Source organism: Lepus europaeus, chromosome 17 (assembly GCF_033115175.1).
Source record: "Lepus europaeus isolate LE1 chromosome 17, mLepTim1.pri, whole genome shotgun sequence".
NCBI classification, from domain to species: domain Eukaryota; kingdom Metazoa; phylum Chordata; class Mammalia; order Lagomorpha; family Leporidae; genus Lepus; species Lepus europaeus.
This window is the reverse complement of record NC_084843.1, coordinates 285,028-310,568: the sequence shown is the minus strand read 5'-3', so window position 1 is coordinate 310,568 and position 25,541 is coordinate 285,028. Positions and strand designations below refer to the sequence as shown.

The following is a 25,541-nucleotide window of genomic DNA, read 5'->3' as shown; positions in this document are numbered from 1 at the left end:
CACCATGCCCTCGGGGGACTGCCGGGGCCTGGCGTCTTCCAGGGACAGCAGATGGGCTGATCCCACCAGGCTCCGCCTATTTCAAAGTGGGCCTGGGTCCTGAGGCCCCCACCCGGCACGAGTCCCCACATGCTGACAGGGTCCCAGGTCCCCATCCTGGGTGGACGCGCCTGGCCAGTGTCTGCTGCTCTGAGGTCGCCCTGGGCTTCCTCCCTAGGAGCTTGACCAGCAGCTCCTGATAGAGAAAAGAAACTACCGGAAGACCCTCAAGTTCTACCAGAAGCTCTCACAGAAGGAGAAGCGCAGCAAAGGTAGCACGTGCGTGGCCGGGGGCGCCACGGTCGCTGGTGGGCGGTGGGCGGCGGGCGGCCTGGCTGGGCGCCGACTCGGCTCCGCCCCACAGGCTCCGAGGTGAGGTCCATGCTGTCCAAGCTGAGAGGGCAGCTGGAGGAAATGCGAGCCAAGGTGCAGCTGCTGGGCCTGGTCAAGAAATACCTGCAGGCAAGTGGCCGCCGCGCGGGGCCCGCGGGGGGCCCGCGGGTCACCGGCAGCCCTGACCACTCCCCCACCCCAGGTCCTGTACGCCGAGCGCTGGGGCCTGGAGCCCTGCGCCCTGCCGGCCATCGTGAACATCGCGGCCGCCCCGGGGGACACGCTGGACTTCAGCCCCCTGGACGAGTCCTCCTCCCTCATCTTCTACAACGTCAACAAGCAGCCGGGCGGCGGCCGGCAGAAGGCAGCCCGCGTCCTGCAGGCCGGCACGCCCCTGGGGCTCATGGCCTACCTGTACTCCAGGTGCGCCCGGGGCCCCCACTCCCACCCTTCTGAGAGCAAAGAGTGGCCTCCAGGGTGAGGAGGGAACGGAGCCCCTCCACGGTGGGGATTTCCACTGAGGAAAACGTCTCATGGAGGCTGAAGCCGACTTGTGGGAGCTGCCGCCTGCTGCTGCGCTCCTGGCCACACAGCCGGCCACTGGGCGAAAGGGGCGGGGCCTCAGGTGGGAGGGGGCAGGGCCTTGGGGAGGGGTCCTGCCTGACTCACAGGATGCTGTGCTCCGAAGTGAATGTCCAAGGTCTCCAGGGTGCACCATGGACAGGTGCACCTGTCTCTATCTCTGCACAGTGAGGAGTGGTGGGGGCATGGAATCAACCCAGCCCAGCCTGGAGCTCAGAACAGGCCCTGGACCCCAGCCCTGCCGGCCCTGCCCAGGGTCCTCATGGCTACCCGCCAGTCAGAGCAGGGGCAGCCAGCAGGAGGCCCCACGCCTGGGGCAGCCCCCCCTCAGCTGCCCCTGGTGGTGCGGTGGGGGGGACCCTCAGACCCAGGTCTCAGCCTCCCCCCACCTGCTGTGCAGGTGCAGCAATGGCTCACTCAGCACCAGGCCTCTGCTGTGTGCGTGGCTTGCGTATGGCATGTCGCATTGTGGCACACATGTGTATGATGTGTGCATGAGCATGGCACCCCAGAGGAACTGAGCGCTCAGGAGGGGCCTCTCCAGCTCTGCCAGCCTGGTGGGCTTGGCCTTTGCAGGAGCTGTGTGGCCCTTGGCCCCCACCTGGAAGTGGGTGAGTGACCCGGCTCCTGTGTTCCTGGGGGACGCCTCCCGCTGATGTCCCCCTGCCCATGCTGTCGGTCCCTGGGACCCAAGGACATGAGCCTAGGCACTCCGGATTTTGGTGTCCACAGCGGCGCTGGACGCCAGGGCCAGCTGTGAAGCTCTGGAGGCGGAGAGCCAAGCCCCCCTGGCTCCAGCCAACGACCGGCTGAGGGCAGGCGAGCGGTGGCCAGCGTCCACCTCACAGCCCCCTGCCCACCCTCCTCCAGCAACGCCTTCCTCGAGGGCTACGTGCAGCAGTTCCTCTACACCTTCCGCTACTTCTGCACCCCCCACGACTTCCTGCACTTCCTGCTGGACCGCATCAGCAGCACCCTGTCCAGGTACCGGAGCCTCCCACCTGTGCTGGCCCCGGGCACCTCCCACCTGTGCTGGCCCCGGGCACCTCCTACCTGTGCTGGGCCCAGGGCACCTCCCACCTGTGCTGGCCCCGGGCACCTCCTACCTGTGCTGGGCCCACGGCACCTACCACCTGTGCTGGGCCCCAGGCACCTCTCTGAGCTGAGCCGCTGAGACAGGCAAGGCAGGCTGGCTGGACAAAGTTGGAGGTGAAGGCAGGGGAGAAGCAGACCTGGGTGGGGGCGGGGGTGTCCTGGCAGGGCTGGCACAGGCCAGAGCAGAGCAGGGTGCAAGGTGCAGCCACCTGCTCTGGGCCTCCTTGGGCTGGGGTCAGGAGTCGGGTGCAGGGGCACAGGGGCACCCTGGCTCCTCTGGACTTCTCCAGGTACTCCCCAGCCCCCCTCACCGCCTCCATCTAGGGGAGAACTCACCGGCTGCCCCCAACCCAGTGTCCCAGGCTCAGACCTGCCCGTCTGCCCCCAGGGCCCACCAGGACCCCAGCTCCACCCTCACCAAGATCTACAGGCGCAGCCTGTGCGTGCTGCAGGCCTGGCTGGAGGACTGCTACACCGTGGACTTCACCAGGAACACCGAGCTGCTCCGGCAGCTGCAGGACTTCCTCTCCTCCAAGGTGACCGCTGTGCCCAGCACCACCCCAGCACCTGGGCCCCTGGCAGGCCCAGGAGGCAGCAGTGACCCTCGTGCCTCTGTCTAGATCCTGCCCCTGGATGGCTCTGCAGAGCACCTGCTGGGCCTCCTGGAGGTGGGCGTGGACCGGCGGGCTGAGGGCGCCCCCCGGGGCATGGACCTGGAGGACCCCAAGGAGGCCGAGGAGGACACCGGCCCCTTCAATGCCCTCTGTAAGAGGCTCTCAGAGGACGGCATCTCTCGGAAGGTGGGGGCCTTCCCAGGGGAGGGCCTTCCTGGACAGGCGGGTGGGGTCCCCTAAGCCCAGCCATGACAACATGGTGTGCACATGCACAGACATGGTCACGCATACACATGCACCTGCCATGCAGACATGTGTACAGTGGGACACGCTCACGCACACATGTGCAGATACGATCCCACTTACACATGCACCTGCCACACACCGACACATGCAGACATGCACAGGACATGCTCACACTTGCATGTGTAGATAATCACACATACACATGCCGTGCACACACACAGACATGTGCACATGCACTGGTGTGCATGTGCAGATACGGTCACACATACATGCACACGTGCAGACACATGTGCAGTAGGACATGCTCATCTCACGTGTGCAGACACACCCAAGTGAACACATGCACTCCCCATTCCCTCAGCCCGATCACCACCCCCGCAGGGAGGTGGTCGTGCTGGGTGCTGCTGCCTGGGACAGCCTGGGGGGGGTTGTGCCCTGACAGAGGCCAGGCTGCCCCTGCCCCACCCCCACCCTGCTCCCCACAGGGCTTCCCCTGGAGGCTGCCCCGGGGCAATGGGCTGGCACTGCCCCAGCACAAGCGCCGCCCCTACAGCATCGCCTCAGCCCTGCCCAAGCCCTGCTTCTGCGAGGACTTCTACGGTCCCTACAGCAAGGCCAGCGAGAAGGGCCCCTACTTCCTGACCGAATACAGCACCCGCCAGCTGTTCACTCAGCTCACACTGCTGCAGCAGGTGGGGGCGCAGGCACAGGGTCCTGGGTGCTGCTCCCTAGAGGAGCAGACGGGCGGTCAGTCCAAGAGAGTGGGGGGGGTCTGCACCCCAGCCACACAGCAGGCAGGGCAGGGCGGGGGGGGGGCTGCACAGCAGGCGGGATAGGGTCAGGGGAGCCGCACCCCAGCTACACAGCAGGCGGGGTAGGGTGGGGGGGCTGCACCCCAGCCACACAGTAGGCGGGGGTGTGCACCCCAGCCACACAGCAGGCAGGATAGGGTCGGGGGAGCCGCACCCCAGCCACACATCAGGCCGGGCAGGGGAACCACCTGGGGAGGCCTGGCCAGAGCAACTCAGGTTGGGGGTGCCCTCAGACCAGTGATTGCAGGGATGACCCCAAAACACCCCAGTCCCCCAGACCCTGCCTTGACCAGAGGCCCTTGGGGACGGTGGCCTGAGGGTCTCCTGTGTCTCGGGCAGGAATTGTTTCAAAAATGCCACCCTGTCCACTTCCTAAACTCACGGGCCCTGGGCGTCACGGACAAAAGCACAGCCATCCCCAAGTGAGTGTCCCGGCACTGCCCCAGGCCGGGGGGGGAGGGGGGGAGGCACGCAGGAAGGCCTTGGGGGACCCTCCCCAAGGGAGAAGCCTGGGCCTCGCAGACCCCGGGCACCCTCCCTTGCAGAGCCAGCGCCTCGGAGCCTCTGTCGGCCAAGCCCTGCAGCTTGTTTCTGTCCAGCTGCCCCCAGGACAGGTACCTGCTGCAGCTCCTGAGGCACGCAGACGACGTGGGCACCTGGGTGGCCGCCGAGATCGCCACCAGCCACACACCCAAGGTCCGGTGCGGGGCACTGCCTGGGGCTGGGCGGTGCTGTCTCCAGACATGGGAAGCTCCCCCACGGGCAAAGCCGAGCGTAGGTGTACGCCCCTCCCCACAGCTTCAGCCCCCAGGGCCTGTTCTAGGCTGTGCACTCAACACTTTACTCGCAGCCGCTGACAGACACAGCGACTCACACAGTCCCACGGGTGCTCAGTCACTCAGCCGCCCACACTCACAACCTCTCCGCCACACTCACAGCCTCTCTCCCACACTCACAACCTCTCCCCCACACTCACAGCCTCTCAGCCACACACAGCCACCCACTCACACAACCTCTCTGCCACACTCACAGCCTCTCTCCCACACACAGCCACCCACTCACACAACCTCTCCGCCACACTCACAGCCTCTCCGCCACACACAGCCACCCACTCACACAACCTCTCCGCCACACTCACAGCCTCTCTCCCACACTCACAACCTCTCCCCCACACTCACAGCCTCACCCACACTCACGGCCACCCACGAGCACTCAGTCACTCACACCGTCACACAGGGCTGGGTCGGACGTGCTCCCATCCCAAGACCCCCTCCTGTCCCAGGCTGGGATCTGGGACCCCAGCTCCCCTCCTTGAGCTCCATGGCTGCCCGGGTCCCTGTTGCCTCCCCACTTGGTGCCTGCTGTGGGTCCTTGGCTCGTGGATGAGGTCAGGATCCAGCCCTCCATGAGGCCCAATCCCAGGCTCTCCCAGCTCCCAGAGGCCTTGGGTAGGACGGACACCCAGCTGTGGCCCATGCTCCCTCTGCCCCCGCCCCTGGCGCAGGTGGGGGCCGTGGCCGTGCCCCTGGCCTGACTCTGCTGCTGAGGGTGCAGCTGGAGCTCTTCTCAGAGGCTCCCTCTGCCTGAGCGCTGCCCTTTTGTTGTCCACCCAGCCCCAGGCCACTTCTTGAGAGCTGTGTCCACCCCAGCCCCAGCCCTGCCTGCCCTAGGCCCCAGTCCTGGGCCGTGGGGCTGCCCGACGGGGTCTCGGCTGTTCTGTGCGGGCCCCAGTCCTGGGCAGTGGGGCTGCCCGACGGGGTATCGGCTGCTCTCTGCGGGCCCCAGTCCTGGGCCGTGGGGCTGCCCGACGGGGTCTCGGCTGTTCTGTGCGGACCCCAGTCCTGGGCTGTGGGGCTGCCCGGCCGGGTCTCGGCTGCTCTCTGCTCGGTGCAGACTGGGGACTCGGAGCCATTCTCATTGCAGCTGCAGGTGAACTTGCTGTCCAGGTTTTTGCTGATTGCGAAATCTTGCTACGAGCAGAGGAACTTTGCCACAGCCATGCAGATTCTGGGTGGGCTGGAGCACCTGGCCGTGAGACAGTCCCCTGTGCGTCCCCCGGGCTGCAGGCAGGCTGTGGGCTGGGACCCCCGCAGGGCCCAGGCATCTCACCCACACTGCTGTTTCAGGCCTGGAGAATTCTCCCTGCCAAGATGGCCGAGGTCATGGAGGAGCTGAAGGCCGTGGAGGTACTGGCGCCTGGCGCATCTCGGGCACCGGCGCCCACCGGGCTCTGCACCCCTGGGGCTCAGGAGGCACAGCCTGCCTCGTGGCACCCCTACCACTGTGCATGACGCAGGCCGACATCTCCCAGCCAAAGTGCCCACCTGCCGGGTCATGGGCCTCGCTAGTCCGACTCCCCAGCCCAGCCCAGGGCCCAGGGAGCAGGGACCAGGAGGTGCTGTGTGAGGTGGCCTCCCCGCTGACCTGGAGTGCAGAGACCCCCTGGGGCCAGGCTCTGTGGGAGGGAGGGGCAGGGAGGCACCTGCCCTGCTCTGGGGCCCAGCGCTGGGAAGGCAGTCGTGGGTTCTGAGCGAGGGCAGATGCTTCCCGGCAGCTGTCGGTGCTCGCGTGGCGCCAGCGTAGGTGTCTGGGCGTGACCCAGTCAGCAACTGGGAAACATTCTGGGCTGGCCAGGCCGAGTGCTGACCAGACCCATCTCTCCCTCGCCCGCGCCCTGGGGTCCCCAGGTCTTCCTGAAGAGTGACAGCCTGTGTCTCATGGAGGGTCGGCGCTTCCGTGCCCAGCCCACCCTGCCCTCTGCCCGCCTCCTGGCCATGCACGTCCAGCAGCTGGAGACGGGCGGCTTTACCATGACCAACGGGGCCCACAGGTGGAGCAAGCTCAGGTAAGGAGGGGGCCCAGGGCAAGGACCCCCCCACACTCCTGGGACCCAGGGCAAGGACCCCCCGACTCCTGGTGCCCCGGGCAAGGACCCCCCCATTCCTGGGGCCCAAGACAAGGACCCCGCACTCTTGGTACCCAGGGGACCTCCCTGCTTTGAGATGCAGGCGTCCCTGCACTGGCCAGTGCGGGCCCAGCCCCCTGGCACCACATGAACCTTGCTCTTCCCTCTCAGCGCCTTTCCCCTGCCAGGCACAGCTGGAGCCCAGCACACAGGGAGGGCTGAGTGGACAGCACCAGAGGGCCCTGGCACTCAGCTCTGCCTACAGAGGCACTTGCTGGGCCAGCCTCTCCCTGGGCCCAGGCTGTGTCCCACCTGCCCTTCTGGGTGCCCAGGGCCTCCCCCCAGGCCTCCTCCCTGCTGCTGTAGCTCCTCCCCATCGTCCACCCCAGGAGCAGGTGCTGGCTGCTGGGGCCACGGCCTTGCCTGGGGAGCGAGGTCCAGAGGCTCCCTGTGCTTAGAGCAAGGCCCCTTAGTCACGGCGTGAACAAGCTCTGCTGAGAGCCCCCTGCGGCAAAAAGGGAAGCAAAGGGTTAAGGCCATGCCATCAGGAGGGGACGTTGGGAGGGGAGGAGGGGCGAGGGGCAGGGGTGAGGGTGAGGCAAGGGCTCAAAGGGTTAAGGCACTGTGGGGAGGGGAGGAGGGGCGAGGGGCAGGGGCGAGGGTGAGGCGAGAGGCGAGGGCTCCGTGCTGCGTCCCTTTCTATGCACCTGCAGGCGTGTGCAGCTCTGTCCTGCAACAAACCTGACGCCAGTCTGGCTACAAAAGGGGCTCGTTGGGGTTGGGGGGGCTCCTCTGAATTTCCAGCGATGCCCACAGCAGGTGCCCCTGCTGTCCAGGGAGATGGCCCTGGCTCAGTTTGCCAGTTGCCACACCGGGGCTGGGAGCTCAGCCCGGCTCTGTGGGATGCGCCCTGGCAGGCTCCCCCTGAGCCAGGCCATCTTGGTGTGGCGTTGGGGGTGGGCAGGCCGCGGCCAAAAGTGAGCTGGGGCCCTGCAGGTGACGCAGCCCCCGGAGAAGGTGTGGCTTCAGTGGTCCCAAGGCTGGAGCTCGCCAGGGCGGCGCCGCTGCTGGTGCCGTGTGCACATTAACCTTCCTCTCCCCCATGAAGAAGCATAGCTCGGGTGGTGAGCCAGGTGCACGCCTTCCAGGAGAACCCCTACACCTTCAGCCCCGACCCCAAGCTGCAGGCCCACCTGAGGCGCAGGATCGCCCGCTTCAGCGGGGCCGACGTTGCCCTCTTGGCCGCGGACAGCAAGGCCAACTCGCTCCCGGTGCCCAGCGAGAAGCACGCACGGAAGATCCAAGACAAGCTCCGCAGGATGAAAGCCACGTTCCAGTAGCTGAGGACCGGGCGGGTGGGGAGGGGCAGGGCCGGGACGCACAGGACTCCACACCCATTGGATGCTCTCTTAAAGAAGTGGCTGTCACTCAATTCTCCAGTGACCCCACCCGCCACGACCCAGGGCTGTGAACTGAGCTGCAAAAAAAAAAAGAAAGAAAGAAAGAAAGAAAAGGCTGGCCCTGAACCCACACGCCCTGAACCCACACGAGGCCCGGAGCCCCTGCCAGGCTGTCTTTCCCCCGCCCCACCCCGCCCCCTTGCACCCCAGCTTGGAGCAGCTCCCAGGGCGCAGGGGCCCTGCTGCGCTGGAAGGGAGTCGGGTGCACAGCAGCTCCAGACCCACCTGCCGCAGCCATGCACGAGCCCGCGCCACCCTGTCCCCGCACGCGGCTCCCAGGTACACACACCCCGTCCACCTCCTCACTTCCTCTGTGGCACCAGACCCTTCCAGGAGGCTTAAGGCCTCTAAACAGCCAGTGCCATATGTTTGCTCAGATTGGAGTTCCAGGGCCATGGAGGCAACACCGTGTGTGTGCTGGATCTTAAGGGACTTGCCTGGTCAGATCCCTCGCTGGCCCCTGCACCAGCCCTGCCCAGCCCAGCACCAGCAGGACAGAGCACTGGACGCTGACCTGCAGGTGTGCAGGCGCGTGACGGGCAGACGCACGGGGTGTGGGAGGGGCTCGGAGCCCCACAGCACCCACAGGGCAGGCTTTTGTAAGAGGACTGTGTCCTGCTGACTGACTCCCGCCTCTGGTGCCCAGCGCAAGTCAGCGTTTCCCACGTGACGGGGGAGGGACCAGGCTTTTGGCTTCACCACCGCCTGCATGGCCCTGATGTCACACCAGGTTTTAAATAAATCCTCTCTCAGACCACTGTGTGTGGGCCTGTTCTGTAGTCCTGGTGTGAAACGTGCAAGGGGGCGGGTGCTTGGCCAGGTGACACCCTTGGTTACACCTGCACCCCCATGGCACCGAGGAAGGGCCAGGTCCCATCAGGAGCCCCAAGCTCACGGGCTGCTCCAGGGATTACCTCAAATGGCCCAGGGGTCAGCGAGACACATGCCAGCCACCAATCCACACTCTCCTGCCCTGAACTCTGCCACCCCCAGCCCCTGGCTTCCCGCAGTGTGGCCTTGCCCCAGCCTGGGCCAGCTCTGGAGGAGCAGGCAGGTTGGGGACACTCCTGTATGGGCTTGGTCACACCCGGGAAAGGACTCTGACCTGGCCCTCTGGTGCTGATGGGTAGGCACAGGCTAAGCCTGGGGTATACGCAGTGGGAAGTCCCTGTCCGTCTGCCGGGACACCCAAGGGCTGTGTGAGTGGGCGGCTTAGGGCCACCCCCACCTTAAAAATCAGGAAGACCCCAAGTCCTCAGCCACACAGGCAGGGGGCTCCTCCACGGCCCTCTGCTGATCGGCGGTGTTTTTGGGGGACCTGGCCCCTACAGCCCTCCACTGCCCCAGGTCCCCACCCTGTGCAGTTCTCACCCAAGGAGATGAGCCCCTGGGTGAAGCCACTTGCATGCGGCAAATTCACGGTGCAGGGGGCAGGGAGAAGAGAGCAGTGCGTCTCCCAGCCCTCACCCCTTGGAGTAGGCCGAGCAACTCCCCAGCTGCTCAGAAACAGTGCCCCAGGCGCCGAGGAACCCAGGCAGCCAGTCCCTGGCCCCCACGGCTGGCCAACAATACGGAGATTAACAAGAGGTCAGTTACATGAAGTTAAACTGTTGCAGGCTCCCTTCCTGTCGGCCACAGCAGGGTTCTACCCCTGCCCACCTGTCAGGGAGGTTTCCGGCGGCTGCTGCTGCTATGGCCCGATCTCAGGACAGGCCAGACGGCCACCAATTCTCCCTGACGGCCTTCTGAGCCGCCCCCACAGGGGTCAGATCTCATCTAGACCACATCGGCAGGGATTCCAAGGGATGCGCACCCCAGAGCCCAGTCTTGCCACCTGCATCCTGGGGTAGGGGGCCGCCCCGCCTTCACGCTCAGAGAGCACCTGGCCAGGAGACCCTGGTTCCGCCCAAGTACCGCAGTCAGAGCGCTTCTGGAAGCTCCGCGGCCAGGGGTTTCAACACCAAGCAGCGGGAGCGCTGGGCCACTGCCAGGGGAAGCCCTAGCTGTCCCCGCGGCACCCCGGCAGGGAGGGGCGCGCCCGCGCCACTGGGGGTGGGGGTCCCTGTTCCGTTGCGCATTCAGGACCCTGTCCTACTCCTGTCTCAGCCTCCGTGTTTCGCACGGCCCGCAGCCTCGGCGGCAGAGCGAATTTCCGCAGCGTGCATGTCACCACCGAGGCTGTGCATCGACGCCAGCCCCAGGTGCCAGTCACGCCTTGCACACCGCACTCTTGTGAGGTGGCATAGCCCGCACCGGCGCCCTCCCATCGCGGAGAACACGCCAGAGCGCATTAAGACGCTAGGGGGTCGGGGAGCGCCCTCCCCACGACGGGCGGGGTCCCGCAGGTCAATGCCCGGAGGGGTTAAAGGGCACGGCACATGCGTAATAACGGAGTGGTCCTTAGGGGTCCCGCGCAGGAGAGCGCATTCTGCCGCGCCTCGGTCCAAGAGATTTAATTAAAAATCACCAACTCCACGGGTTTGCAGGTGCTTCCCCGTCGGACCCCGGCCCGGGCAGGGCTCTGCTCTCCCAGTCGGGGCCCGGGACGCTAGCGCACGCCGGGAGTCCAGCCCGGCGCAGGGGGCGGGGCGGGGCGGGGCGCAGAGGCGGGGGGAGGGTCGCGCAGACCCCGCTCGGAAGGCGGAACGCGGCTCTGGGCGTCAGAGCGCGTAGGCGGCCGGGCGTGCCTGCCTCGTCTCTCCCGCCGCGGCTCCGATCGCCGCGCGACCCGGCCCGGCCCCGGGATGCTGCTCCGGCCCCGGCGGCCGCCGCCTCTGGCGCCCCCCGCGCCGCCGTCGCCGGCCAGCCCCGACCCCGAGCCGCGGCCGGCCGCGGACATCCCGGGGACGCCGCCCGGACGGCCCGCCTCGCCGGACGCGCTGGGGGAGCTCGGGGCGCCCGTGTCTCCCGGCTCGGCCAAGCGCACGCCGTGGAACGCGCGGGAGACGGAGCTGCTCCTGGGGACGCTGCTGCAGCCGGCCGTGTGGCGCTCACTGCTGCTGGACCGCCGCCAGGCGCTGCCCACCTACCGCCGCGTGTCGGCCGCGCTTGCCCGGCAGCAGGTGAGGCGCACGCCCGCGCAGTGCCGCCGCCGCTACAAATTCCTCAAGGACAAACTCCGCGACGCGCAGGGCCAGCCGCCCGGGCCCTTCGACGCACAGATCCGCCAGCTCATGGGGCTGCTGGGGGACAACGGGCGCAGGCGGGCCCGCCGCCGACCCCCCGGCCCCGGGCGCCCCCAGCGCGGCCGCCACGCGGCCCCCGCAGAACCCACGCCCGTGCAGGCCCTAGACGACCCAGGTAGGCGGGGGCCGAGGGGAGGGCCGAGGGCCGGGGCCCGCGCACGCGGGGGTCCCCGAACCGACCACGCGCTCTGTTCCCAGGCGCCACGCCGCAGCCATCCGCCCGCGACCCGGACGTAGATCCCGCCTGGACGCTCAGGTTCAGCCCGGTCCCGCCGAAGTCCTCGGACGCCGCTCGCGCGGCCAACTCCCCGCTCGCACCAGACTCGCCGCCTGCGCGCGTCCCGACGGCCTTCGCCGCCTGCGCGCCCGAAACCGGCCGCGCCGAGGACCACGCGCCCCTGCCCGCACCCGAGTCTTCGCCGCCGGCTCCAGACCCCGGCCCGGAGGACCGGGGCTCGCCGCCCGCCAGCCCCCAGCCCCGCACGCCCCCGCGGGCCGCCGCCCCGTCGCTGAACGCCGCGCTGCTGCAGACCCTGGGGCACCTGGGCGACATCGTGGCCATCCTGGGCCCGCTGCGCGACCAGCTGCTGACGCTGAACCAGCACGTGGAGCAGCTGCGCGGCTCCTTCGACCAGACCGTGTCCCTGGCGGTGGGCTTCATCCTGGGCAGTGCAGCCGCGGAGCGGGGCGTCCTGGGCGAGCCCCGCCAGTGAGCCTGGGGACCCCGCCGTCTCCCCCGCCCTGGACCTGGCTGTGTTCAATAAAAAGATTGTTTCTCGGACTGGATCCTGTGCGTGAGCCGCCTGGCAGTGGCCCCCTGCGGGAGGGGCCCGCAAGATCAGGCCAAGGTTCAGATGCCCGGGGCCGGGGGAGGGGCTGGGGGTCCGAAGGTGTCGGTGCCCTGTGGCCTCCCGGAAGCCCTACCAGAGCCTTGACCGAGGTCGATCCGGGGCAGTGTGGACCGTGGAGGTCCTGGGGGACTGGGTGGGGAGCCCGCGGGCAGAGGATCTAGCCCCCAGGGAGCTTCCCCAGCAATGGCCCAGGGCCCCACCCCGCCCGCGGGGCAGGGAGAGACCGGGTTGCTGCCGCAGGGCGCCCGGGAATAACAATGGGGGCTCTGGGGCTGCAAATCAGCGCCATCCGGGCCACCCAGCTCGCCCGGGGCGGGGGTCTTCCCTCGAGCCTGAGGAAGAACAGGTCTGCTGGGGGGGGGGGGATGAGCGCCTGCGGCCAGGTGTGGGCCCCGCCCTGATGTCCTCAGCCCCACACCCGCTCTGGGAGGTCCAGGACGTTGGGGGAGGAGTCTGGCCCGGTAACTGGAAGATTCTTTGTAGCTGCAACCTGGCTCCTGGAGCCCACCCCAGACGGAGGAGGGCACCTCAGGTGCCCTGGGGGGAGGGGCTGCTGTAAGAACTGCAGTCCCAGGGCGGACCCCAAGGAGAAGCCCCCTGCTCTTCTGCCCACGCGGTATCTGGGCATGCCTGGGCCCTTCCGCTGACCCCCCGTCCTGCACTGGTGCCCATGCTCACCAGGCACCCTCTGGCCAGCCGATTAAATCCACAAACCTCGGGAGCTGCGCAGCGCTGGAGCCTCCACCTGCAGTGCCAGGATCCTGTAAGGGCGCTGGTTCGAGTCCCAGCTGCTCCTCAGATCCCGCTCCCTGCTATGGCCTGGGAAAGCAGTGGAGTATGGCCCCACTTGGGCCCCTGCCCCCATGTGGGAGATTGGAAGCTCCTGGCTTCTGCCTGGCCTGGCCCTGGCCATTGAGGAGGGAACTAGCGGATGGAGGATTCTCTCTTTGTAACTTACTTTCAAATAAATTAAAAAAAAAAAAAAAAAAACAGATCTTTGCGGCATGCACTGCCGCTGGGCACCTGAGCTGGGGAACGGAGGCCTCTCACTGGGGCGGGTCTCTCGTCCACAGGTTCACTCCCCAGATGTCCACCACAGCTGGCGCCAGGAGCCCGCTCTGGGTGTCCCAGGTGGTGGCCAGGGCCCAAGGACCTGAGCCCTCGCAGCTGCCTCCCGCGTCCGCGCAGACCCCCGCCCGCCATCTTGTGCAGCTGGTTAGGCGACCACCCACGCCTCACCAGTGGGGCGCTTCTGTCAGTGGTCACTGTGTGCAGTTCCAGCAGCCGCTGATCTCAGATTCCCAAGTGGCCGCAGCCCCACCTCTGCGGGCCCCCTCGGACACCCTGCCCTTGCCGCTCCCCACCTAGGGGCTCCGGCACCAGCCGGGTCCGCTGAAAGCCCCCACCTGTGTCCCGGACCCCCTCGGCCCGGGCATGCGCCCGCCCCGCCCTTCCCCTCCCACACTCTGGCTGGGTGGAGGGGCCCAGTGGGCGGGGCCCAGCTCAGCCCCGCCCTCTAAACAGCGGTTGCTCAGGTATTCACAGGGGTTGTAAGAAAATACTTAGGGGGCCGACGCCGAGGCTCACTTGGCTAATCCTCCCTCCGCCTGCGGTGCCGGTACCCCAGGTTCTAGTCCCGGTTGGGCGCAGGTTGCCCCTCTTCCAGTCCAGCTCTCTGCTGTGGCCCAGGAAGGCAGTGGACGATGGCCCAAGTACCTCTCTTTCTCTCACTGTCTAACTCTGCCTGTCAAAAGAAAAAGAAATACTTAGGGGCTTCAGCTACGGCATCCAGGTACAGTGCTGGCATCCTATATGGGCGCTGGGTCGAGTCCCTGCTGCTCCTCTTCCAATCCAGCTCTCTGCTATGGCCTGGGAAAGCAATAGAAGACGCCCTAAGTCCTTGGGCCCCTGCACCCACGTGGGTGGCCCAGAAGAAGCTCCTGGCTCTGGATCAGCCCAGCTCTGGCCTTTGTGACCATTTGGGGAGTGAACCAGCAGATGGAAGATACCTCTCTCTCTCTCCCCCTGTAACTCTGCCTTTCAAATAAATAAATAAATCCTTTAAAAACATCTAAATGTTAAACTTAATAATCAGCTTATCAATTTGAGAGATTTTTCCTAGAGGTTTGTTTTACTTATGGAAGGCAGAGACAGAGGAGAGGGAGAGGCCGCCACATAGCCCAGGGCTGGGCCAGGAGCTGCACCCGGGTCTCCCACGTGGGTGCAGGGGCCCCTGCGCCCCCCAGATGCACTAGCAGGAAGCTGGCTCAGATTTGGGGCAGCCAGGACCCCCCTGCCTACCCTGCTGCCCGAGACTCCCCTTCAGTGAGTTCTGCTGACAAGGTGGCAGGTGCGCCCATCTCCTGGGTGGCCCCGTCCCGACTGCTAGCGCCTGTCCTGGGCTCACTCTGACCATGTCACCTGTGTTGTCCCCACAACCAGCAACCCCATTCTGGAGCTGTGCTCGAGCCCCTGGCCCTGTCCTGAGGGTCCCTAGCCCCCACCGCCAGGCTGTGAATTCTTTTCTTCCCTGATGGACAGTGCCCTCGGTCTGCTGGCTGCGTCTCGACCCAGGACTGCCCGGCCAGCTCTCACCCTGCCTCCTGGCTGTCTGGGCCCGAGGGTTTCCAAAATCCTCATCTTCTGTGATCTGCATCCAGGAGTTCCTCTTGGATGTGATAGGTAATGGCTGCCTTCCCCTCGCTGGCCAGGGTCCAGTCCCCCGCCCAGGCCCGTGGACAACCACTGCCCCATCCTGCCCGGGCCCGAGGGTGGGGACGCCTTGGGTTAGCTGTGTCCAGTCCCCCGCCCAGGCCTGTGGACAACCACTGCCCCATCCTGCCCGGGCCCGAGGGTGGGGACGCCTTGGGTTAGCTGTGCTTGGGGTTTGTGTTTGGACGCCAGGCGGGGGTCTCTCACACCTGTGTTCCCTGGTGTCTTCCCCAGGAGGCGTTTCCTCCCCTCAGTCACTTGTGGTTGGTCCTGCAGTTCTGCTGCCCCAGCCCCAATCCCAGCTGCCCCAGGGCCTGGGCTCTCTGGGTTAACTGGCCCCAAGGCCGGGGACAACAGCAGTTGTAGTCAGCAGGCACCCGAGCCGCCCAGGAGGGGGCGCTGTCCCCTCGCGTTTGCAAGGGCAGGACAGCCGGGTCTTCTCACTCTAGTCAGGGTTCAGGCGCTTAGCCCCCAGCCCTGTGCTGCTGCCCTCTGCAGCGCTGTGTGGAATGTTCCGGAGCTGCACTGTGCAGTTACTGTGCCTTTAAAACGTGGGCACAGCACCCCCACAGGAGCCGAGTGGCCCCCCGAAGGTCGCCGGGGAGCCGGGCAGGAAGCACAGCCAGGCCTTGGCTCCTGCGCTGTTGGAGCGTTGGCCGTGGAGTTGGTGATGAACCCTCCAGGGGACAGTGGCCACTGTGTCCCGAGTACCTCGCCTGGGATCACTGCCTGCCTTCTCTCTGTTCCCTGGCCCTTCTGGCCCTGGGTCAGCTCCGGCCACAGGTGGACGCAGCAGGACCTGCGTGGAGTCCCCAGGCCTGGTGCCCTCGGGTCTGCATCCAGTTCGCAGGGGACCCGGGCTGCCCCCGCCCCCTGAGGGCTGGGCTGGGCGAACAGTGGGGACTGTCCTTGGTCAGAGACCACGGAGACAAAACAGCAAGCCCTGAACCAGACTGCAGCCCCAGGCGACCCCTGGAGTCGGCCCGCCGGGCGGGGCCCAGGTCTGATGTGACAGGAAGTCACCGGGGCCGCAGGAAGTTACCGGGCTCAAGCCCTGGCCGGCCCTGGCTGCCTTTCCAGCGCCACGTCCATGCCCCCTCCCCCTTCTCTGCCCAGGGACAGGAGGGGGGCAGAGGCTTCCTCAAGGCCCTGAAGGCAGAGGGGCCGCCCTGTGCTCCCCAGGTGCCAGCCCCAGAACTGGCCACCCAGGTCCTTCTTCCTCACAGCCGGGTGCCAGCCCATTACTGCCCAGGGGCCGGGGCCAACACTGGGACATCAGAGCCTGGAACCTGGCCCCAGGGGCATCGGTACCTGGAGCTCGCCTTTGAGGCTTGTCTGGCCTGGGCCCCAGATGCCCCTCTCATCAGCCTGGGAATGGAAACTCCCTGCTGCCCTGCTGGGATCCCTAGACCCACCCCCGCCATCCCTGAGATGGGACTGACGCCTGCACTCCCAAGGTGGCCTGGTGCTGCCGCCACAGCCGGGGCCGGCACAGAGGCGGGCGGCCTGGTGACCTCCACCTGCAGTGCAGGCAAAGGCGGGGGCCCAGGGGCAGCCAGGAGCCCGAGGAAGCCATGGTCCCCAGAATTGTGGCTTTTCCAGGTCTCTGTCCCAGCCCAGGGGCTGCACCCCTCAGCCAGCAGGATAAGAGGGGAGCGAGAGGGGGTCTGGAGCCCACCAGGCTGCCCCTCCCCTCATGCCGGGCCCTGGGGCCCCTGCGAAGCTGCACAGCTATGACACGCGTGTGTTGTGGTGATCGCTTTGGCATGGGGTTGCCGTGTCTTGCTGTGCCCTCAGGCCTCAGCCCTGGCCCCTGGGGGTCTGGGGTGTGTCCCCCACAGAGCAGGAGGCCTTGGGGGACTGGGCTGCCATGATCCCAGGCCCCTACCACCTAGAAACCCCCACTCCCACGGCTGTCAGATGAGGAGGGCCTGAGAGGGGTCAGTGGCCTGGGAGCAGCGCCCCCACGCTCGCAGCCACCTTTGTGGAGCTCCCCTGGCTGGGGCAGGTTCCCAGTGACCTGTGTCCACCCCCTGGCCCGTGTCATCAGTTCCCACATCTGTCCCCTGGGGTGGTGGGGTCCCCAGGACCGCCCCTCCTTCCCGACCACAGAGGAAAAAGCAGCACAGCAGAGCGGCCCAAGAACTGTTTATTGTCAGCGGGAAGCAGTCGCTGCACGGGCACAAATTGACGTCGGCATCTTCGTGTCCCACGGCGTCCCTCGTCCCCCGGCTGCGCAGCCAGGTCCCTGTGGGCAGCTCTGTGGCCTGCAAAGGAAGCTTCCCAGGAGGGAGGGGTGGCCTCCCCAGTAGCTGCCCCGACACTGTCCCCCGACCCGCAGGGGCCGCCCCACTCCCGGCCCACCCCCCGACCCAGCGCCGTCGCCCTGCGGTGCAGCACGGCCTGGTCCCGGCGGGTGGAGGCGGCTGTGGCTCCGTTTTCCCATGCTCTACACCTCTTCAGGCCAGACCCTCAAAGAAGTATATGCATAGGAATACGGAGCCACGCACAGGCCGGGGCTGCTCCTGCTGCTGCGTCCTGCGCCGGCCCAGGCCCGCTGGCCAGCAGACGCTGCCGTCCTGTGAGTGTGAGGAGGGACCCAGCCAGCCCGGCCTCACCTGGGGTCCAGCCTCCGGGCGGCCGGCTCCGCGGTGCCTGGAGCCAGGCGGCGTTCAGTGTGCACGGTGCCGTGGGTTCTGCTGCTGCCGGCCCCACGCCCCATTTATACGCAGGGGAGACCTTGGCCCGCGGCGGTCACGTGTGGTCAGAGGGCTGCTCCGTGCCAAGGACCCCGTCCCACCCCCGCACCTGCAACATTGGGGCACAAAGACCTGCTCAGAGCAGCACCAGAGCCAGCGCAGCAGGCGGGGGGTGGGGGGCACACGCGGCGGGGCTGCCAGCCTGGGAACTGGGCCGGGCCGGCCCTGGCTGGCCGCCTCCAGGACGCTTATCTCCTGCTGTCTTCCTGCGTGCGTCACTGGCCAGGGTGCACGGGGCAGTGCCGGGGACTCGCTCCCAGGGAGGCCGCCCCTCCCCAGCCTGCCCAGGGCAGCCCTGCAGTGTCTCTGCACCCCAAGGCGGCCCCAAGCCTGGGATGGAGCTCCCAGCCCCAACTCCAGGGGGGCTGCCCCCCTCAGCCCTGGCAGCTTCTGTCAGGACAGTCGGGGCCTGAGAGCTCGCCCGGGCACAGGCCTAGGAGGCTGCACTGCCCCCCAGGATCCTGCAGCACTGGGGGCTCCTCAGAGACGGCTGACCGGAGAAACACACAGAGCAGCCTCCCAGACAGGCAGGCACAGGGGGACAGGCAGACAGATGGGCAGACAGATGGACAGACAGACAGATGGACAGATGGACAGACAGATGGGCAGACAGGCAGATGGACAGACAGACAGATGGACAGACAGGCAGGCAGACAGAGAAGCTCCCATCTCTTCCCTGGGCCCAGGGCCTGGGCAGGGCAGCTGAGCTCTCGTAGTCCCAGTCAGTGGGCGACCCTGCTGCCCAGGGGGATGGTCCCTGGAGGCAGGGGACGTCAGCCCTGCAGGTGCCAGGTGCAGGTGGGCTGGGGAGCAAGGGCTCCTGTGCCTCTGTGGGGGACAAGGGTCTCAGTGTCGCCCCCACGGCGCCCACCCGGCCTCGCCCTGCAGGTGATCCCAGGAGGGGCAGCTCTGTCCCTGCAAGTGTGGAAGTCCGCGCCGGGCAGTGAAGGCCAGTGGGTCCGCTGGGGCTGGGGCCCAGCCTCAGGCCGCAAGGAGGTCCTGCTCCCTGGTACAGACACGAGGCGGCTGCCACCACCAGAGCCCTGTGCTGCCCTCCACCCTCCAGGGCCTGAGCTGCTTGGGGTGGACACCACCGCCCCCTTCCCCGTGCCCTGGACCAGCTGGGCTGCGTCTGTCCACGAGTCCCATGTCCTGTGTCCATGTCTCACCCACCTGATGGGGGAGGAGTGTGGGGAGGCCAGGAGACCGTCCAGGGCCCCCCAGTCAGCCGCAGCCCCTCAGGGTGGGGCTGAGCCTGGGCCCTGGGCAGGCACTGCCCTCTGACCCCTGCAAGCTGCCGCCAGGGCCACGGGGCCATGTGGACAACACCAGGTCGGGGATGGCCCTGCAGAGCCAGGATCCGTGGGCACATCCAGGAGCCGCCAGCCACACTCTCCTCCACTAGGTGGGGTGGGGACCAAAGCCTGTGGGACCTGACCTCCTGCTGGGGGAGCCACCTCACAGAGGAGGGTGGCAGCCCCAAGAGTTCAGCACACAGCACACACACACGCAGAGCACATGCTCACACATACAACACATGCTTATACCCACACACCACACACGCTCACACACACAACACACACTTACACCCACACACAATACACGCTCGCACACACAACACACACGCACACAGCACATGCGCACACACACAGCACGTGCTCTCAGCCCTAGGTGGCTCCCTCCCCTGCATCTGTGAGCCAGGATCCCAGGATCCCAGCTGAGGGGCCCCACTCTCCCAAACACTGAAGCGGGAGAGAGGGTGCCAGGACGAGACTGACCCCTTCAGAGCCCCCAGCCCCGTATCCCGCCTTGCCCCACATCAGCCCCTCCCCCAAGGCTGTCTCCCAGGCAGAGAAGCAGAGGTGGGGGGGGAAGGGAGAGAGACAGGGAGGGAGGAATAGGGGGAGAGAGACAGAGACGGGGTGGGGGGAGACAGGGAGGGAGGGAGAGGGGGAGGCCTGGACCCCAGGCAGCACTCAGCTCTCCCCTCTGTGAGAGGACACCAGGCCCAGGGAGGGCCCGGGACTGGGCACTGGGGAGGGGGCCGGAGCTGGGTGGGGGCAGGGAACTGTCCTGGCCTGGGGGGGGAGCTCCTGGGGTTCTGTTTGGGGAGGACTGGAGACACCTGCTCTGCTGAGAGACGTCCAGAGCCCAGACCCTAGGAGCAGAGCCCCAGGACCCGGAAGGGCAGCCCCAGCCCAGCCAGGGTGCAAGGCAGAGGCAGAGGGGCACCGCGGGCACTAACCTCTCCCCTCCACAAGTGCTGAGGCCCTGGGGCCTGCAGCAGGCCACCCCCAGGACCCCAGACGGCCCTAGAACAACCCAGCAGGAGCCCACAGGGTGCACGGGGCCCTGGGCTGGGCCTGCAACCTGCAACAGCAAAGCCCGGGCTCACACACCCGCTCAGCAGCCAGCCGGGACCCCTGCGATAAGCAGTGGCCTTCAGGCGGCTCCTCCACCCCCGCCCTGGCTGGGCAGCTCCCTGCAGCTGTCTTGGAGCCTGACCAGGCTCAGCCCCGGGGTGGCCACAGTTAACCCTTGGTGGTGTCCCCGGGTCTGGTCCCCACAGAGGGTGGCTGGTGCTCCTGTGTCGCACACACGGACACCATGTCTGCTGTGTGAGACTGGGCCCTACTGCGACACAGGGGCTCAGCTTCATTCTGCCCTGCACCCCAGCCCTGCACCCCAGACTGCCCTGCACCCCAGCCTGCCCTGCACCCCAGCCCTGCACCCCAGCCTGCCCTGCACCCCAGCCCTGCACCCCAGCCCTGCACCCCGGCCCTGTACCCCAGCTTGCCCTGCACCCCAGCCCTGCACCCCAGACTGCCCTGCACCCCAGCCTGCCCTGCACCCCAGCCCTGCACCCCAGCCTGCCCTGCACCCCAGCCCTGCACCCCGGCCCTGTACCCCAGCTTGCCCTGCACCCCAGCCCTGCACCCCAGCCTGCCCTGCACCCCAGCCCTACACCCCAGACTGCCCTGCACCCCAGCCCTGCACCCCAGTCTGCCCTGCACCCCAGCCCTACACCCTAGCCTGCCCTGCACCCCAGCCCTGCACCCCAGCCTGCCCTGCACCCCAGCCCTGCACCCCAGCCTGCCCTGCACCCCAGCCATACACCCTAGCCTGCCCTACACCCCAGACAGCCCTGCACCCCAGCCCTGCACCCCAGTCTGCCCTGCACCCCAGCCTACCCTGCACCCCAGCCCTGCACCCCAGCCTGCCCTGCCCTGCACCCCAGCCCTACACCCCAGCCCTGCACCCCAGCTTGCCCTGCACCCCAGCCCTGCACCCCAGCCTGCCCTGCACCCCAGCCCTACACCCCAGACTGCCCTGCACCCCAGCCCTGAACCCCAGTCTGCCCTGCACCCCAGCCCTGCATCCCAGCCTGCCCTGCACCCCAGCCATACACCCTAGCCTGCCCTACACCCCAGACAGCCCTGCACCCCAGCCCTGCACCCCAGCCCTGCACCCCAGCCTGCCCTGCACCCCAGCCTGCCCTGCACCCCAGCCCTGCACCCCAGTCTGCCCTGCACCCCAGCCCTACACCCTAGCCTGCCCTGCACCCCAGCCCTGCACCCCAGCCTGCCCTGCACCCCAGCCCTGCACCCCAGTCTGCCCTGCATCCCAGCCCTACACCCCAGCCTGCCCTGCACCCCAGCCCTGCACCCCAGTCTGCCCTGCATCTCAGCCCTACACCCCAGACAGCCCTACACCCCAGCCCTACACCCCAGACTGCCCTGCACCCCAGCCCTGCACCCCAGCCTGCCCTGCACCCCAGCCTGAACCCCAGCTGCCCCTCACCCTCTCCTGGGCCAGGATCCATCCAGCTGTCCCCCAGGGGCAGTGCAGGTCTTGCCCATGATGCCCCTCAGGGACACGAGGCCTGGAGCTCAGCTCTCCTCACGATGCTGTGTGAGGTGTGTTGTGTGGGGGAGGGGCTCTTTGTGGGCTGTGGGGGGGTGTGGGCTGTGTGGGGGGTGTGGGCTGTGTGGGGTCTTCGTGGGATGTGTGGGGGGTGTGGGCTGTGTGTGGGGTGTGGGGTGTCTTTGTGGGCTGTATGGGGGGTATGGGGGTGTGGGGGGTGTAGGGGTGTGGGCTGTGTGGGGGGTGTGGGCTGTGTGGGGGGTGTGGGCTGTGTGGGGTCTTCGTGGGATGTGTGGGGGGTGTGGGGTGTCTTTGTGGGCTGTATGGGGGGTATGGGGGTGTGGGGGGTGTAGGGGTGTGGGCTGTGTGGGGGGTGTGGGCTGTGTGGGGTCTTCGTGGGATGTGTGGGGGGTGTGGGGTGTGGGGTGTCTTTGTGGGCTGTATGGGGGGTATGGGGGTGTGGGGGGTGTAGGGGTGTGGGCTGTGTGGGGGGTGTGGGCTGTGTGGGGTCTTCGTGGGATGTGTGGGGGGTGTTGGGTGTGGGGTGTCTTTGTGGGCTGTATGGGGGGTATGGGGGTGTGGGCTGTGGGGGGGGTGTGGGCTGTGTGGGGGGTGTGTGTGTGGGGTCTTCATGGGCTGTGTGGGGGGTGTGGGGGGTGTGGGCTGTGTGGGGGGCGTGGGCTGTGTTCAGCTGCGTGGGGGGTGTGCATGAGGCTTCCCGGCCTCCGTGCCCACACCTGTCGAGTGGGCCTGGCCCGCAGACACAGGCAATCGGGAATTAGGACCCCACGCTGATTCTGCCAGAGAATGAGGAACAAGACCTCCTTCCCAGAGGGTCTCGGGGACACGGCGTCCGAGAAAGCAGGTGTGGGGGCCGGGCCCACCACAGGCACAAGTGAGCTTGGGGGGGCTAGTCAGAGGCTGGGCGTGGCCCGAAGCTGGGGGACTGCACCCAGCACCCCTCCTGGCCGCCTGCTGGCTGCAAAGCAGGGTAGCAGTGGCAGGAGGGCGCCCAGGGGCATGAGGCCGCCCGAGGCAGCGATACCCGACGGCCAGGGGCTCCTGGCCTCGGCGGCTCCACGCTGACTGCTGGCCCAGCTGACCCCGGAGCTGACGCTGAAGCTGCTTCGGCCCCTGAGTCCGTGGGCACGGAGGATGCGTGGGGACAGGGACCCGTGTCTGGGCCCGGGCCCCACAGTGGCCCAGGGGTGCTGGGGCCTGGGCCCCGAGCTCCTGCCCGCGCTGCACGATGTGGCTGGGGCTGTGCCCAGAATGGGGCCTGTCTCCTGGTCCCCACCAATTGGTGGGCAGTGGCTCAGCCCAAGGTGCCCAGGGCAGGGAGGTGCCCAGGGTTTCAGCCTGGATCAGGCCTGGCCCCAAGGCCACCCTGGGCCTCTTCTGGAAGATAGTCCTGGCCGTCGCTGTTCCCACGCTATCGGGCACGGGGCCGGGACAGGGGAAGTCCCAAGGCCACCGGCGCATGCCCCACCCGGCTCCCGCCCCTGGGGAGAACTGTGGCCCTTGGCCGGGGCTGCGGACCTGGGGGTCTCACCTGGCCTGCAGGGAGCCTGGGCCTGGGCCAGCCCATCTGGGCTCACGCTCACGCACACCACACACGTGTGCACGGCCCCATACGCACATGCTTACCTCCCATCCACAGAGGGGGCCTCCAGGCCTCCAGGAAGCTGCTCTGGGCGTCTTGTTTCACCTCTTTCCCGAGAGAAGAAGGTCGTTCGTTGCTTGTTGCATCTATGTGAGAGGCAGCTGGGATCCTGCATGGCCGAGTTGCTGGCCAGAGCCAGGCCAGGCACAGGGGAGCTGTGCAAATGCTCACTCACCCACAGTCTGCGCGCCAGGCGCCAGCCCTGGGCCCAGGACCTTTGACCTTTGACCTTTGACCTGGTGCTGCTGTCAGAGCCCCTGCCTGATTTCTTGCCATCACCACCCCCCCCCAGGCAAGCCGGACATCTGGCAGATTGTCTTTCCTGCCTGCACTGGAGGGTGTGGGCCCATGGGATGGGGACCCTCAAAATTTTGTGGGGGACTGGAGGTGTGGTGTAGTGGGTAAAACCACCGCCTGCAGCGCCGGCGTCCCATATGGGCACCAGTTCAAGTCCCCGCTGCTCCTCTTCCGTCCCAGCTCTCCTCTGGCCCGGGAAAGCAGTAGAAGATGGCCCAAGTCCCTGGGCCTCTGCACTCACTTGGGAGACCTGGAGGAAGCTCCTGGCTCCTGGCTTTGGCCTGGCCCAACTCAGCTGTTGCAGCTGTCTGGGGAGTGACCAGCGGATGGAAGACCTCTCTCTCTCTCTCTCTCTCTCTCTCTCTCTCTGGATCTACCTTTCAAACAAATAAATAATCCTTTTTTTAATAAAAAGGTAGAGGAAAGGAATTTTCATGTTTCCCCAGGTAGGACGCTGACTTCTGCCCACCCAGCACAGGGCACCCAGTGACCCAATGACCGCGTGCAGTGTTTATGCCTCTGTCAATGTTTTTAGGCCGGCGCTGCGGCTCACTAGGCTAATCCTCTGCCTGCGGCGCCGGCACCCCAGGTTCTAGTCCCAGTCGGGGCACTGGATTCTGTCCCGGTTGCTCCTCTTCCAGTCCAGCTCTCTGCTGTGGCCCGGGAGGGCAGTGGAGGATGGCCCAAGTGCTTGGGCCCTGCACCCGCATGGGAGACCAGGAGAAGCACCTGGCTCCTGGCTTCGGATCGGTGCAGTGCACCAGCCGTAGTGGCCATTTGGGGGATGAATCAACGGAAAAGGAAGACCTTTCTCTCTATCTTTCTCACTCTAACTCTGCCTGTCAAAAAAAGTTTTTAAATGAAATAAAGATTTATTTAAAGATTTTATTTTATTTATTTGAAAGACAGAGTTATATAGAGAGGTAGAGACAGAGAGAGAGAGAGGACTTCCATTCGCTGGTTCACTTCCCAGATGGCCGCAACAGCCAGAGCTGCACCGATCCTAAGCTGGGAGCCAGGTGCTTCTTCCAGGTCTCCCACGTGGGTGCAGGGGCCCAAGGACTTGGGCCAATTTCTACTGCTTTCCCGGGCCATAGCAGAGAGCTGGATTGGAAGTGGAGCAGCCGGGACTAGAACCGGCGCCCATATGGGATGCTGGCGCTTCAGGAGAGGGCTTTAACCCACTGCACCACAGCGCCGGACCCTAAAATAGAGATTTTATTTTAAAAAAAGGTCCCTCCAGGGGGCCCTGCCTGCTGTGGAGGAGGAGCCCCCCACCAACATGGGTCCCAGTAGATTCTGGCCGTGCTGTTCTGCTGGCCTCTGGGTTTCAGGGAGGGTGCAGTCCCCAGACTGACCACGTGGGGTCGCCCTGCACCGCAGCAGCTGGGCTGAGGGGTGTGGCTGCCTGGGCTCCGTGGTCCTCCACCCATCCCACCCCCCACTGCCTCAGGTCACAGGTGTTGTTTTCCCACCCATTCTGAGACCCAGATTTCCTGTCTTTTTTTTCTTATTATTATTATTTTTTTTACAGATTTTATTTATTTGAAAGGCAGAGTTGCAGAGAGGCAGAGGCAGAGAGAGAGAGAGAGAGATCTTCCATCCACGGGTTCACTCCCCAGATGGCCGCAATGGCCAGAGCTGGGCCAGGCCGAAGTCAGGAGCCAGGACTCCATCCGGGTCTCCTACTCGGTCCCAGCTGGTTCCGCCCACCCCTAACAGGAGGCAGCTGGGGCGACTGGAACCAGAGCTCAGAGCACAGGACCCCAGTCCCATAGGGACCCCCAAGCACAGGGACCCCCGAGCACAGGGACCCCAGCCCACAGGGACCCATGAGCACAGGGACCCCAGCCTCACAGAGACCCCTGAGCACAGGGACCCCAGCCCACAGGGACCCCAATGCCACAGGGACCCCCAAGCACAGGACCCCAGTCCCATAGGGACCCCCAAGCACAGGAACCCCCAAGCACAGGGACCCTGGCCCCACATGGAGCCACGAGCACAGGGACCCCAGCCCCAGATGGGCCTGGGCAGGTGGCCATTCTACAGAGGAGGCTGGACAGAGCCCAGAGAGAGATCAGTGCTGCCGAAGCCACACAAGGGGGCAGTCTCTGTCCTGAGGGG

At 66.6% G+C, this 25,541-nt stretch overlaps 2 protein-coding genes across 2 annotated transcripts in view; both read left to right on the top strand.

Annotated features, from left to right (window-relative positions):
- The window catches only part of KNDC1 (kinase non-catalytic C-lobe domain containing 1), a 34,742-nt gene extending 26,776 nt beyond the window's left edge, over positions 1 to 7,966 (top strand). The window contains exons 18-30 of the mRNA XM_062215151.1: positions 218 to 311; positions 404 to 501; positions 575 to 795; positions 1,825 to 1,938; positions 2,438 to 2,585; positions 2,670 to 2,849; positions 3,395 to 3,601; positions 4,061 to 4,143; positions 4,267 to 4,417; positions 5,645 to 5,767; positions 5,848 to 5,907; positions 6,409 to 6,566; positions 7,735 to 7,966. Coding sequence (XP_062071135.1) covers positions 218 to 311; positions 404 to 501; positions 575 to 795; positions 1,825 to 1,938; positions 2,438 to 2,585; positions 2,670 to 2,849; positions 3,395 to 3,601; positions 4,061 to 4,143; positions 4,267 to 4,417; positions 5,645 to 5,767; positions 5,848 to 5,907; positions 6,409 to 6,566; positions 7,735 to 7,966 — 1,869 coding nt within the window. The remainder of the gene's footprint in view (positions 1 to 217; positions 312 to 403; positions 502 to 574; positions 796 to 1,824; positions 1,939 to 2,437; positions 2,586 to 2,669; positions 2,850 to 3,394; positions 3,602 to 4,060; positions 4,144 to 4,266; positions 4,418 to 5,644; positions 5,768 to 5,847; positions 5,908 to 6,408; positions 6,567 to 7,734) is intronic.
- Positions 7,967 to 10,830: 2,864 nt separating this feature from the next.
- On the top strand, positions 10,831 to 11,984 carry UTF1 (undifferentiated embryonic cell transcription factor 1). Its single transcript, XM_062214020.1, has 2 exons — positions 10,831 to 11,386; positions 11,470 to 11,984. The coding sequence occupies exons 1-2, from the start codon at positions 10,831 to 10,833 to the stop codon at positions 11,982 to 11,984; spliced, it is 1,071 nt and encodes a 356-aa protein (XP_062070004.1).
- The last annotated feature ends 13,557 nt before the right edge of the window (positions 11,985 to 25,541 follow it).

What these genes read in the sequence shown, in the direction of transcription:
- UTF1 (XM_062214020.1), top strand. Translation starts at nt 10,831, where the DNA reads ATGCTGCTCCGGCCCCGGCGGCCGCCGCCTCTGGCGCCCCCCGCGCCG. An exon ending in GCAGGCCCTAGACGACCCAG is followed by an intron (nt 11,387 to 11,469) that starts GTAGGCGGGGGC and finishes CTCTGTTCCCAG; the next exon opens with GCGCCACGCCGCAGCCATCC.